This window comes from Periplaneta americana, chromosome 1, assembly GCF_040183065.1.
Source record: "Periplaneta americana isolate PAMFEO1 chromosome 1, P.americana_PAMFEO1_priV1, whole genome shotgun sequence".
NCBI classification, from domain to species: Eukaryota; Metazoa; Arthropoda; class Insecta; order Blattodea; family Blattidae; genus Periplaneta; species Periplaneta americana.
In genome coordinates, this window is record NC_091117.1 from 56,071,755 (window position 1) to 56,087,386 (window position 15,632).

Consider the following 15,632-nt stretch of genomic DNA (forward strand, 5'->3'; position numbering starts at 1 on the left):
TATGTGCCTTTTCCCGTCGTCCGAAGAATCTGTAGTAGACCTACAGTTCAAGCCCTATACAACTCGGTCCGAAACATCGCGGATGTGGATGTAACACTTCAAGAAACATGCCTTCGAAAATATCTTTATTAAATGTTCATATTCCGATATACTGTACCACGGTCAAGCTATAACGGGGGAGGGGGGGAAGGAGGTAAATGATGTCCCCCAAAGGAAACGGTTCTCTCTCCGTCTATGACTTGCAGCGAAAAACTTGAAATTATGATGCGGAGGAACATAAAAGTCATGCCGTATGCTGTTAATGTTACAGGATATCGTGTAAACTGCCGATTAGGCAAGATAATTGATATGCTTAGAATGAGCATAGAAAGAGTAAATGCGTCTGGTCCAGGATAAAAATAATTTATTTATTAGGCCTATTGTTAACTGAACTGTATTTATGTTTAATTGTTCTCAATTTGTGGTGGACTACTTTTTCTTTCTTTCTTTCTTTCTTTCTTTCTTTCTTTCTTTCTTTCTTTCTTTCTTTCTTTCTTTCAAAAGTAGGGTGTGCGGCTTATTCGAGGGCGCGGGGTATCACAAATTGTAGTTTATGCTCGACCATGCCGAAATGTAGTAATTATACACCTGGCAGCAGACTTTTAATAAATGTCATTAAAGTACACCTACTCATTAAAGGTCAGATCTTTCAGCCAATGACGACTCAGGTTACAACTGTTCAGCCAATGACAGGTCAGCTTTCTACCGTTATAAAACCGCAAGTGTCGATTATTCTCGGATATGCAATCGAAAGAGAATTAGCGAAAAGTCACGGAGGCTGGAAATCCAATACTGTCGCAGAAGGTTATGTTCTGTTACTATAATAATTAGCGTTAATTGTAAATAATATTCAAATAAATTCAATTTGTCATCTCGTTTTTCAATGTCTAATTTAATTTCAATGTTATCTCTGTAGGTTCTTATGGCCTAGCAAGGTCATTGTGGACATCTGTTCCTCGGAAAAAATCAATACTTTCGCGTCTGCGCACATCTCACAACATACGGGACATTGGTAAAGGTCAGATACAAAGAAAATTAATAATATCAAGTTAGAAATATGGTCGAGCATAAAAAGTCGTTTCATAAATATCCATACTCGCTTCTTAATTACCTTCATTATAGGCTCGTTGCATAATGTACTATTAAAACATTACATTATAATAATATAATTACTGTAACAATTGCAGTGAACTGTTTAATAATGAAATATGCATTGTACATGAAAAAATAGGAGTAATAATTGTCATTACAATTAAAAATATTACTGTGCCTGTATATAAAATTGAAGGCGACAGTTTCTTTAAGCCACTTAATTACCCAACAACCTTAGTAGTTTACAGTAACCAGTATTTTTTTACAAAATGAGGGAATACTCTACAGCATGTTGAATGTTACAAATTCGTCTTAGAACCCTAGCTAGAATTGTCATGAAATTCCAATTATGTTGTATTTTATATTATGTTGAAATTACGGTTGTCCAACCCAGCCACTGAGGAGAGGAACCTTGTTAGTATTATCCACGATGAAGAAGATGAACGGGTGATCTGCATTGATTTCTAGAATATCACCGGTCGTACCAACGGGATCAGAAGGAATCGGTGTTCCTGTAAATGTAAAGGAAGTAAAAGAAAAGCAATTATTATTTATTAGTGGATTCAAAATTCTATTTATAATTTCTATGTTATTTGCGATTCTTGAGTTTAAGCCTAGATCATATATGTATTTATGATCTAGGGTTCAAGTACGTAGGAAGGTAGTCGATATCCAAGAGAGATGAAAATACATTGTTTTTTTTTTTTAAATAAGAGTAAATTTTTTGTCTCTAGTCGCAAATTTATGACATTGAAGTTAACCTTGACCCTGAATGAAAGGTATTTAACTTTCACTGACTTTTTATCGCCCAGGACAAAATTAAATTGTGTTAATTTGCCAATAGGGGGAACTTATCTTCATGTGAATAAATATTCGAAATTTAAAGGTAGTACTTATGGGATCTACTAAATAGGGGAACTTTGAATGTAGTAAATGGTTATTTCTTTATCCTTGAAGATCACTTACCACCAGAAGTTTCAACTCCGTGTTCATCCACTTCAATCTGTGCCGTTTGACGAGCGCCTGTTACTTTGATCGAGCTTGCGCAAATGCCAGACAAATTCGCAGAATCCGTAAAAATATTTTCTAGTTCCATCTGGAAAATTAAAGTATTATGGTTTTAATAATGTCACTAAGTATGAATCAGATAATAAACTGTTCATTAAATCATTTTGGTTTCTCATAGCATTTGTGCAAATGGTCTTTGGTTTTGTTGACATATAACTTCATATTTACTCCAAAGTACACTAATTTTTATTCTCTTCAATGGCAAGGCCCTTAACTTGCAATTATTCGCCTTAACTCTAGGAGCATCCTCATAGATGTCGCTAGTGCGCCAGAAGAATAGACCACCACAGGCGATGGGTTTACATTACACTCGTAATGGATGATGATGATGATGATGATGATGATGATGATGATGATGATGATGATGATGATGATGATGATGATGATGATGATAGAGAAGAATTACTGGGATGTCACGGGGAATCGGTGTACCCGGAGAAACCCCGTGTTTCCTGGACAAAGGGCTTGCACAACACAAGTTATAGGCCTAAATTCAGATTAGATCGGAATTTGAACCTTGATCCGTAGCAAACACTCTCGAAAATGTGAAAGTGAAGATATAGTAGTTTACGTCATGTAGTCGGCAAAGATGTCGTCATAAAAAACACAGTCCACAAAACACAGTAAAAGGGAAGTTGGAAGGAAGGAGGTATAAGAGAAGTCTTTGAAAACCTTCACTATTGCAAGTTCTGCCTAGAGACGGACAATGAACTAACTCGAACTAAGGAAAGGTTCAGTTAAGTTTGGCTATATACAGAATGGACCGTAGAGGGAGGGGCAGAGAAGGCCTGACGGCCTTATCTCTACCAGGTTAAATAAATAAATACTACTACTAAATAATGTCATTAATTTCATGGGATTATTCTTTGATATATTTCAAGCAAAAAAAAAAAATAATATAATTTTGCTCGTCTTTGATTCCTTTTCCAGAAAAAAAAAATTTCATATGAAACATTTCATAGCGTGTTTTGGGAAAGCTACTGATTTAATTCCCAATGTGTTCAGTCAATTCAAAAGACCTGTATTTTATGATAATAAATTATTGAAAGGATTTTAGTTTTGTCTTTCAAATATGCAGTAAATTAAACCGAACAAATGTAACATTTTAAAATTCCTTTTCAGAACGAAAAGTAACATTTGTTCGGATCAGATTTCTGCACATTCAGTGAATAAAACTGAAATTCTTTCAATCATTTATTATCATAATACACTGCTCTCATAAATTGACTGAGCATATTGGAAATTAAATCAATGGCTTTTACGAAACACGCTATGAAATGTTTCATATGAAACAATTTTTATTTCTAAAAGGAAGCAAAAACGAGCAAATTTGAATTAAACTTTCTTTATTTGAAATATCTCAAAGAATAACTACCTGGTTCATGCTGTATAATATGTTCATTCCTTTTTCATTTTTTATCTGATTTATTTTTTTCTGTTACCTTATTGCACAATTAAAACAATATTATGGATGTGAAATTGACTCATTAAAATTAGAAATCAAGTTGCATGTAGCCAATTTTAACTGAACAACGAGATGTTCTTCTGTCATATACGGAATTATTTTGATTTTTAAACTTTCATTTTAGAAAAAAAAAAATTGTTCACATTATATATAGAGGATTCTACATTAAGAAAAAGGCATTGAACATACTTATGGGGCTATTCCATCAAATGACCAGTTGCCACAGAAACGTCTACCTACCACAGAGCTGCTACAATGTACTAGGCAAGGTCCATAAAACCAATACTTCTCTCTTAACGTTGAATCCTCTATAATTCTATATAATGTAGGATATATTAATTAACAAGTGGTGGTTAAGGAAAGGGAGATTATACATTACCTCCCCATACTGCTTGTGTGGTAAAGAGTTGACTCGCGAATGAGGAAATGCCGACTACTAGTCTATAATATTCAACAACCCTAGATATATTCTAGAGGATGTGCTTAAGATAACGAAACCTTAACAACCTCCGATTTCATCTTCAAGGAATGCAAGAAAGGCATAATAAAATTGACTGTGTGGTTTTATTTTGTCCTCTAAACCTCAACCGGGAGTACGCGAAGACTTTTTAGGGGGTACGTAAAATTTGAAATAATCATATACGTTTCATGAATCGTCATTACAAATCCGTTTTTAACCACAACCATCAATTCTCCTGATACTCCCTTAAAATAGAAAGATAGTCTGCTAGAAATGTACACTGAAAATAAATTTTGAAAATTTATCAATTTGTAACTTTTGGTGTTATGCTCGCATAGAGTAGGCTATATGGAACTAAATGATGCTGTCATTTCACACATTGTCATTCCCCTCTGCTTATTTGTGTGAGAAGGGTTTCTCTGCATTGACATCAATCAAAATGAAACACAGAAATCGCTTGAATCCAGAATCATTTCTGATTCGACCAAGAGTCGAGAAATTGGCGTGCAGAAAACATCAGGCATCTCATGAACCGGACAGAACCACTTAATTCAATAAGATAACTTTTCTTTTCTATGATATCTGTAACTTGTTTCTTTTAATTATTTATTTAATAGCATGATTCTGTATTTTACAATTTAAAACTAGGTGATTTAATATAATTAATAAATTTTATTATTGAGTTTAATGGAAAAATTAATAATTCTAGTTTCCCATTCAATATTTTAATAATTTCATATTCGTTACTCTTCATTATCCTCATTCTTACCTTTATCATCGTCATCTTTTTCGTCATACCTCATTATATTAAATAAACTCTGACGAACTTACCCCTTGCAGTGTTTCCTTAAGTTCGGACGTATTTTCAAACTTGAATTTTGGTAGTTCAAGATTCACTTCTCTGAAACCACTGAATTTTATAAATGATAAAAGCTTTTCGCCTGGCAGGTTGTTCACAACATTGTTCAATCCATATCGTTCATCAGGAACTACCAGCAGCATGGAGAATTCAGAGTCCTACAAACATTAAAATAACTCTGTAAAGAACATAAAGTTACCATACAGATTTTATGGAGTGTTTACAGAATGATAATATGATGTTCCAGAATGTGCTTAAATTCTGACCAATTGTAGACATATACGTAGGTACAATTAAAAAAGATAATCAAGCTGTAACAGTTCTTAGCTGGAAATTTGAAATGAACAATAGATTGAAATATTGGGCTAATAAAAATAAGTAGGCATTTAGAAATGAAGAATAAATAATTAATGCAAGAGCAAGCTAATGGATGGATGGATGGATGGATGGATGGATGGATGGGTTGATGGATGGATGGATGGATGGATAGATGAGTGGATGGGTGAATGGGTGGATTGATGGACGAGTGGATGGGTGGGTGAGGTGTGTGGATGGGTGTGGATGGGTGTGTGGTTGGATGGATGGATGGACAGATGAAGGAGTGGATGGGTGAATGGGTGGATTGATGGACGAGTGGATGGGTGGGTGAGGTGGGTGGATGGGTGTGTGATTGGATGAGTGGGTGGATTGATGGATGGATGGATGGATGGATGGATGGATGGGTCGGTGGGTTGATGGATGGATGGATGGGTCGGTGGGTTGATGGATGGATGGATAGATGAGTGGATGGCTGAATGGGTGGATTGATGGACGAGTGGATGGGTGGGTGAGGTGGATGGATGATGGGTGTGTGGTTGGATGAGTGGGTGGATGGATGGATGGATGGGTGGGTTGATGGATGGATGGGTGGGTGGGTTGATGGATGGATGGATGGGTGGGTGGGATGATGGATGGATGGATGGGTTGATGGATGGATGAATGAATGAATGAATGAATTTAATTTCATTCATTCACTGCAAACCCAGCTTTCTCCAAACTTTCCTATTAATTAATTAATATTAACATTTATGAATGGTCTGAGAAGTTAATAAACTAATGAAGAATGGAATAACGAATGAGTTATTGGTTGAACCAGTTAATGAAAATGAATTAGTGATGAGTGAGTGAGTGAGTGAGTGAATTAATTAACTTATTAATGAAAGAAAAAACGAATTAATTAATTAATTAACAAATTGCTAAATGTATTTCTTTCATTAACATTTTCGTTACCATTTTCATCCAGGAATCACACTATGTGGCTCGTGTAAACGAAATTCGGGACACCTGTTTAAATCATATGATACTTTGCACAGGACTTACATTAAAAGGAAGATGTACGAACTTAACGTTGACACTTGAACATTGGTCTGCTCTCAGGGGCCTCTGAGAAAAGGACATTGTAGGTACGCTCTTGATTCCTCCCCCAAGCGTATAAAATGCATTTTGAGTTGTATTTTGTTGGATGAACGGATATTCCCATTTCGCAGAAAAGAATACAGCGTTCAGGAGCAGCAGTGTGGTGCTTGAAGTTAAGAGATCTGCACAACACGGAGAAGGTTCATCAATTAGCAACTAGTGTCATGCAATGTTGGAACATGTGAGGGGATGTCAAGGTTCTACAAACTTCGCCGTACTTCATAGGCGTCACAACAGCACGTGGAAATGAATCATGTAAACTAAAATAACCGAGTTCATTGAAAACCGGTAAGAGGCCTTATGTTCGGTTCATGTTTGCCGAGTCTCTGTAGAAGCGAAGCTCCCTTTGCGTTTGTTCAATCTTCTCCTTTCCTTACATGTGTTCGGTAGGCTGGGTCTACACATCGCGATTTTGCAGGACCCGTTTTATTACCTCCTGCCTGACGGGATGCCCTTCATCGGTCTACACATTTCCCACAAAAACGCAATCCCTCGTTTGGGTGATCATAAATTTGAGGCCCAGCCGAAGGTCCGTTATTGTAGTCTGACGGCTAGTCATTCAAAACTGCAAGCTCTGTCTGTGAAGCTGCTAGTTTGCCTAAAGGAATCAATAGAAATAAGATCCTGGGTTCATTCTTTTTTGAGTCAATGAAAGGTTTGTTAAATTTTAACATTTCTCAGATAAAACAGTATGAAAATAAGTTTTTTTTTTAAATTTTATCGAATATCCAATTTCTTCGACGAACTCTTGATCATCATCTTTACAGCACTATGTTTCAGAATATCGTTAAGAGTGCTGGTCATCCTATTATCAGCAAAACAATTTCGAAACACATTTTAATTAGGTTCACAGATTTTAAATTCTATAATGTTTGCAGATGAACAAGTGATATTTGCCAATTTAAGATGATGAGTTACAGATAGCCGTTCAGTATTTATGCAAGGTTACTGTAGAATATAGTTTAGGAAGCTCAGTTAAAAAGACAAAAGTTATGGCATTTTTTAGGAAAGTATCACATACGATCAAAGATAATAATTATGAACACAATAGTCAATCATTTCAGTTACTTGGGCTGTAGTATAACATATATAATAAAAATTTACAAAATAAACTGAATAAATTTCAATATAACTATGTTGTTGTTTAGTCAACTTGCCGAAGAGAGCTTGGAACTTAATAAGTGACACCAATAAGGTTTTACTCATGAGTAGAGTTCAGTGTTTGGTCACATCTTCCACCTGAAGAAAAAATACTGAATCTGCTCTCGTCTGTGAATTTCGCTTTGTTCCAGAACAGATTAGAGGTGTTTTCCATATATATAATTTTCTCCGCGAATTCTAATCTTTCTTCGCAATGATTTCATTAACAAATATTTTCTTCTGACTATTACGATATTTATTGTTTTTCAAATAATTGCGAACTGCGCTGTCACACTTAGTTGTAGTTCAAGATCACAGGCAGTTTTCGGTGCACTTAAACGGGATTTTTTTTTTTTCTTAAAATTGCTTTTCCGTTTACTTTAGATATCTTTCTTGAGCGGCAAGTTATTTTCATGCTTTCCAATTTTTTTCTTTGGCCGCTGGAGACTGAACCCCATTGTCATAAGAAGTTTCCATGATCAAAATGAGTCGTAGGTCTAATCGTCACTGGAGTTTGAACTGTTACACAATTACACATCTTATGAAACTTCAACATTTTTTACAGAAAAGTGAAATTTTCAAATATGTTTATTTAGTAGACTTATAGGTACTGAAACAAAGTTTTCGTAAATCTAATATATCGTAAATACGTATTATTGAAGATAGTGTATTGAAAATTTCTAAAATATTCGGATGGAAAATGTTTATAAGGAAATGAATTAACAAAGCAACTACTGTTACATCATAAATAAAAGATATGTGCCCATGTGTTGTAAAAACGTCAGCTCTATAGCTTCAGCAGATTTGAAAAAAATAATTTAATATTCTGATGATAGGAATTTGCGCACCAATATCATCTTAAAAGCATAACACGGTAAGGGTTTTGTTATGTAATATTACTTACAGTTAAAACATATACCTAGGTAACTTTGCTTCGTACTATAATATTGTTTTGATTAGTTTATTGATTACTTTTATAAGGCTAAAGATATCATCAATATCAATTCCAACTTATCATGTCACACTCAATTTCTTTCCTTGGGATATCACTTTCTTTATGAATGATGTGTTTCATTCACTTAGTACAGTAGTACTACTATGGAATTTATGTGAATACTCCTTCTTAACTCTTTATTATGTTATTAACATTTAAAACACAACAGCAATATTAAGAAATTGGTGTTAGTACTTTTGTTTTGCAGATAATATAGATAATATCAAACAGAAAGAAGCCATATAAAAATAACGACATAAAATTTTACGTTCCGTTTGAAGTTTGCACACCACTGTTTTCTTAATCAAACAGGCTGCTTAATCATATACGTAATCCTTCCTTCTTCCATACCTAGCGCTTGATGCCCGCGCACGTCAAGGTCACAAAAATGCGCTTGCTTTGACATCACTGGTTTCTGGGATCGATTCTGAGTAGATACCTTTAAGATTTATGGTCATCAAAGCTGTATAACGCAGATTTTCCCGACGACTTCGGTTTCCTTCACTAACGTACTCGAAAATTACTCCATTATTATCTTACCATCTGGTTACCTATGAAAGCCACGTAGTCGAAAATAGCAGTAAATGACGATTTGTAGTTAGACTAGACTATTATGTAACTGATCTTGACTATTTGTAATTTTCTACTATATTTTATGTAATCTCTTAAGGTATCTTTTTTATGTTGTTTTGTATTCTAGTATATAATTTTGTATTTCATGTATATTATTCAAACCTGGTTGAGTGGAAGAGAAGACCATATGGCCTTAACTCTCCCAGGCAAAATAAAACCTACTACTACTACTACTACTACTACTACTACTACTACTACTACTACTACTACTACTACTACTACTACATAAACTTACGACTTGGGATAATATCCGGTATCCTCTGATGTGTGTACTCTGCTACCCACGAGTTGATGATCTGAGCTGCCGCTTCAGCCTGGGAGAAGTCCAAAACTTCGATGCCTGACTTGAAGTCCTCCACACTTACGTTCTTGAAATCGGGGCTGATAATGAGTCCGGACTTCACGAACAGTTTGTTTGCGAATTCCAACAATACAGGAAGATGGGATCTCTATAATTGGAAGAGCATTTTTAGTGATGAAATGTCTCAAATAGTGTCTCCAAGATAATTTATTGTAAAAAAAATGTCTACTAATTACTGTGAGCTCGTACTTCATGTGACATGAAATCGTAAACATTATGTGGCCTACTCTAGTTTATACCAGGTGTTCGCCTGGAAACAGGTTTAGTCTTGTAAGGCTCCGTTCCAAAAGTAACATGAGCCATTAACAACCCGCCTAGCAATGATTCAGAGTGTCAGCCCAGTGTTGCCACGACCTACTCATGAAAATCAGGAGAAAATCATCGAAAAAAAAAACAGGAGATTACAGTAGATTAATTAAACATGAATTTCCTCTTTGTATTATAATATTAATTACAAAACAGTGTACTGTAAGAAAGATGATACTATTGTATTACTATATAGCACTTCCCTAACCAATGAAATGGAACAATTTTGCTAAATATAATTACTGTTATCTCTACTCAGCGTACTTATCAAGTCATGCAATTTTGTTTTTACACAGTAATGTCTTATTGACATTGTTTCGCATTAAATCTGGAATTTTTCATGTATTCACGAAATATTTATTTTAAAGGTGATATTAAATACAGTACTGCATTAGCTGCGACTATAACAGACGAACAATTATCCCCTTTCTTTCTTTTACATAACTATCCTTTAAACTGTTCACCATTTTCCCACTATAATTTATAATAGTCTGGGAGTATTTACTTTTTTTCTTTCTTTCTGGGACACTTTCACTAATTTTAAAAGATCACTGTGCAAGATATGTAAAACTAAAATGCCATTACCTATACTTCACTCTCTCACTGTTTCACGTGCACACAATCAGAAACAAACTTCACTATACTATATAAGTTTCGTTCCTCCTCTGTTCCCCGAGTCCTCAAAACAATAATGAAATAACTTAATTCTGTCGTCGATTTGCAAAAGGGGATACGTCCAAAATAACAGTGTTGGAAAATCGCTACAAAAAATCATAAACTTAAAATATTAAAATGTTCATGAATCCTGAATGTATGTATCCTTAGTGATCTAATTAGAAAAAAAAATTATGAACATTTTAATTCAACTTATAGTTTTGCGATTTTCCAACACTTTATTTCCGAAATGTCTCCTTTTGCAAATTGACGACAGTTATCACATGCTTACGTTGCATGAAGATTATATACTTGTGCGTGCGTGCATACGTACGTGCGTGCGTGCGTGCGTGCGTGCGTGCGCGCGTCCTTTCGTGGTAAGGTTTCAAACATTCGTTCTCTATCGATTTGTAATTATGTTTAGACTATCGAGTGGATTGGAGAGACCCATAACTCTGAGCCATGTGTATAAAACATGGTCTTTATCTGATATGTGCTGATATCATAATCCGCCGCTGGACTCCAGGCGAGAGCCGTCTCCTTGCTTCTTGTAAGCATCATTGTGGCGACGCAATATGAGCAGGGAGACAAATGAAAGCAGTGACTTGTGTATAAGATGCAAAAATAAGACATGATGACATAATATAGGCTTATGTGTACTAAAGTAATGAGTTGAAAATTCAGGCATAGAACTAGGTCACTGCAGCATGCCAAAAAGGCAGGAGAAATTCGGACTTTTGACAAAAAAATCAGTAGAGCAGTAAATTCAATGGAAAAACAGGAAATCTCCTGCTAAATCAGTAGGTATGGCAACACTGTGTCAGCCGTCAGCAATAAAATCTCGCGACTTATACATTAATTATATTACAGATGTACTGGCTTACTAATAACTATTACTCAAACGTTCAACTGCTTTATACTTACATAGTTATTAGCTCGTTTATAAGTAGTAGAAAAATTCTTGACTAATAATCACTACATACGTCTATATATAACAAAATATAACTGTTACAAAGCTACGTCACAGTTTTATCATTATTTTATTAAGAAAGATAACAGAACAACTAAGATTCTTTATTGCATACGATAGTGTGCGCTAGTGTGCCCCACTATGTATTGATAGTAGAACTAGCCCCTATCGATTACCACGCTATATTTTTATCGAAGAGTACAGCTACAGCAATATTATTCTAATTATTCTGTGCTCTTCGATTTGTTGCTCTGTGGTTACAAGGCAATTATCATCATAAAATGACAATCGATACGAACAGCTGTTAGAGAGGCGGCCATTTTTGCTCTGTATTCAATGCTTAAACAGGGATTTCGTGTGTATACCTACAGCAGTGTTATTCCCATGTATACTTACACATAGCGTATACATCCATCCCTTATGCATGATGTAGTAGTAACTCTACATAAGTTTCGTATTAAAATTATGCATGGTTTGTTAGTAGTATTGACTTACCTTATACGACTGCTGAAAATATAACAAGACTCCTTTTGTACGATATATTTTGTAATATCGTAGGCTATCGTAAATGAAGTTATACTATTCTAATGTACATATTAGAGCTGGGGACGGAGCGGGTAGAACTGTTGGGTAACTCGGTTCTAGCCGTTGAATGTGCAGCGGAGCACCGAAGTTAACGCTGGTTCACAATAAACCGGGAACGGAAACGACAACAAGAACGAGAACGGAAATAATGTTAAAATAAATGTTTTTAAATATGGGTATTCACAGTAGTTAATTGTGAATGCTCACATTTAAATATATTTATTTTAACATTCATTCCGTTCTCGTTCTCGTCGTTTCCGTTCCCGATTTATTGTGAACCAGCCTTTACTCGGTTAACCGTAGCCGTTACCGGTCAGTTCAAACAGAATTCACGTGTTTCTCTCAGGTCTAGCAGACAATGACGTAGATGCTATTGTCGTTAAATATTTTCTGCTGCAGGGCAAATTATTTCCGACAGGAGATCATCCTTATCCCCAAGGCGGGCTGAAATCCTAATATTTTTGAGGAGGAATTCATCCTATATATGACCTGTCAAGTGGACCTAGTGAACACTGACGGTCTGTACATATTACTCTATATAATAATAATAATAATAATAATAATAATAATAATAATAATAATAATAATAATATGTTAGGAGAAAATACACAAACGATTAGGGAAAACACGGAAATTTTACTAGAAGCAAGTAAAGCGATCGGTTTGGAAGTAAATCCCGAAAAGACAAAGTATATGATTATGTCTCGTGACCAGAATATTGTACGAAATGGAAATATAAAAATTGGAGATTTATCCTTCGAAGAGGCGGAAAAATTCAAATATCTTGGAGCAACAGTAACAAATATAAATGACACTCGGGAGGAAATTAAACGCAGAATAAATATGGGAAATGCGTGTTATTATTCGGTTGAGAAGCTCTTATCATCCAGTCTGCTGTCCAAAAATCTGAAAGTTAGAATTTATAAAACAGTAATATTACCGGTTCTTCTGTATGGATGTGAAACTTGGACTTTCACTCTGAGAGAGGAACATAGGTTAAGGGTGTTTGAGAATAAGGTGCTTAGGAAAATATTTGGGGCTAAGCGGGATGAAGTTACAGGAGAATGGAGAAAGTTACACAACACAGAACTGCACGCATTGTATTGTTCACCTGACATAATTAGGAACATTAAATCCAGACGTTTGAGATGGGCAGGGCATGTAGCACGTATGGGCGAATCCAGAAATCCATATAGAATGTTAGTTGGGAGACCGGAGGGAAAAAGACCTTTAGGGAGGCCGAGACGTAGATGGGAGGATAATATTAAAATGGATTTGAGGGAGGTGGGGTATGATGATAGAGACTGGATTAATCTTGCACAGGATAGGGACCGCTGGCGGGCTTATGTGAGGCCGGCAATGAACCTTCGGGTTCCTTAAAAGCCATTTGTAAGTAAGTAATAATAATAATAATAATAATAATAATAATAATAATAATAATAATATCTATCCATATTAAACAAAAACCTTTCCAAGCTCGATCTGGAGGAAATGTAGCCTACACACTATTTCCTCGCCATTCGCGTTCGTTCTGTAATAGTAAAAGGACGACGACGTTTGCCTGACCAAAATCTGTTTCCTAGCGAGCGTTATGTAAGAACCACTGTGTAATTCTGATTAAGACATGCATGTTATGAAGGCTTTTTCTTACTCAGTAAGTAATTTTAAATGTAATTGCAGAAACTCATTAGAAACTTACTGTAAGATTTTGGATGAGGCTTTTCAAGCCTTCTTTCGTTGATGTGGGTTGTGCGTGTAGCGCGTAGTTCAATTCATCCTGTGTGGTTCCGCCTGCACCTTGCTGAAGCATGGCGAGGACGGTGTATAAACTCAATGGTGACAGGATGGTGTTATTACCTCTGTTTGTAGAATTGAACGAAGCCTGTGTGAAATTAGGCAACACACTATTATTACCACTGTTATTATTAATATCATAATGTACTATAAAATTGGTTCTTTTTGTTCGTTTTAGTTTCAATTGCGAAGATTTTAATCAACACTAGATAGTTACAACTAGTAGGATATTCAATATATAAATAAGTACCATCATTCAGTCAATCAGTACTGTCGATAATTATCATGACTCAGTCAATCAGCATTATCAATCAGTCAATCATTTTCATAAATCATACAGTATACGTAAAAAAAGACGTAAAGTCAACCCCACGACAAGCCAAATCGGCCCAAAGAGTGGCGAGAGGTTAAGGTTCCCACCTGTACAGATAATCGGCAAGTTAATGGCAGTAGGGATGTCAGTCCTACCTGCCCGCCGCCTTTACCCACAAAGAAATGCCCCTGATACTCATTTCTGTTAGAGGCTGAGTAGACCGTAGGGCCATTGTGTGACTGGAAGGATTAGATCAACGGAAAAATCAATTATCCCATCAGGAATCGAAATCGCGACCTTCCGGCTTGCAGTGTTACGCCTTAACCGCGACGTTACTGTGCCCCCAACAGTAGACTTACTATTAATTTAATACCGTCAATCAAACAATGGATAGACCTACTAGCCTATTAATTGGTATTATGAATCAGTCAATCAGTATCATCAATCAGTCAACCAGTTTCATAAATTATTCAGTAGGCATACGTATTATCAATCAATTAGTACTGTCAATCAGATGATCATACTATTAATCAGTCAATCAATACTGCCAATTATTATCATGAATCAGTCAATCAGTATCATCAGCCATTCAATCAGCTTCATAAATCATACACTAGGCCTAAGTATTATCAATAAATCTATTAGCACCGTCAATCAGATGACTATACTATCAATCAGTCAATTAATTCTATCAGTCAGTATCATGAACAGTTAATCATTTGCATAAATCATACAATAGGTCAAAGTATCTATACTAATAATAAATCTGTAGCCGAAATTTTTCTGGTAATTTTCGATTTTCCAAAAATAATTGGTCCTAACATATATAATTAACCACCTTGAAACCGAAAATCGCTTTTTTGAAATTTTTGTTTGTATGTCTGTCTGTCTGTATGTATGTATGTTTGTTACCTTTTCACGCGATAATGGCTGAACGGATTTCGATGAAAATTGGAATATAAATTAAGTTCGTTGTAACTTAGATTTTAGGTTATATGGCATTCAAAATACATAATTTAAAAGGGGGGGTTATAAGGGGGCCTGAATTAAATAAATCGAAATATCTCGCTTATTATTGATTTTTGTGAAAAATGTTACATAACAAAAGTTTCTTTAAAAATAATTTGCGATACGTTTTATTCCTTGAAAAATTTTGATAGGACTGATATTTAATGAGATAAATGAGTTTTAAAATTAAAATAACTGCCATCTAAGGCCGTATAATGAAATAAAAAACAAATGATTTCGTATATAAGGGGCCTTGGACAGCAACAATCGAATGCTTTGAAATATAGCCTACAGAGAATGTTTCTGTGTTTGTATGAAGTAATATCAGAAGCTAAATTAACCGATTTGTATAATTATTTATTATTTCACCATTGGAAAGTGTAGTTTCTCTAGATGGACATAATGCTATAATGTTATTACAGTAACTTCTGATATA

The 15,632-nt window shown here is 35.2% G+C and overlaps 1 protein-coding gene across 1 annotated transcript in view; it reads right to left on the reverse strand.

Moving 5' to 3' along the window:
• Nucleotides 1–273: 273 nt before the first annotated feature.
• LOC138696190 (serine protease inhibitor 42Dd-like) overlaps nt 274–15,632 on the reverse strand; it is a 38,046-nt gene continuing 22,687 nt past the window's right edge. The window contains exons 3-8 of the mRNA XM_069820819.1: nt 13,781–13,963; nt 9,441–9,654; nt 6,343–6,560; nt 4,956–5,141; nt 2,098–2,227; nt 274–1,643 (exon numbers count right to left, since the gene is read on the reverse strand). Of these exons, the coding sequence (XP_069676920.1) occupies nt 1,507–1,643; nt 2,098–2,227; nt 4,956–5,141; nt 6,343–6,560; nt 9,441–9,654; nt 13,781–13,963 (1,068 nt within the window). The 3' untranslated portion in view covers nt 274–1,506. The remainder of the gene's footprint in view (nt 1,644–2,097; nt 2,228–4,955; nt 5,142–6,342; nt 6,561–9,440; nt 9,655–13,780; nt 13,964–15,632) is intronic.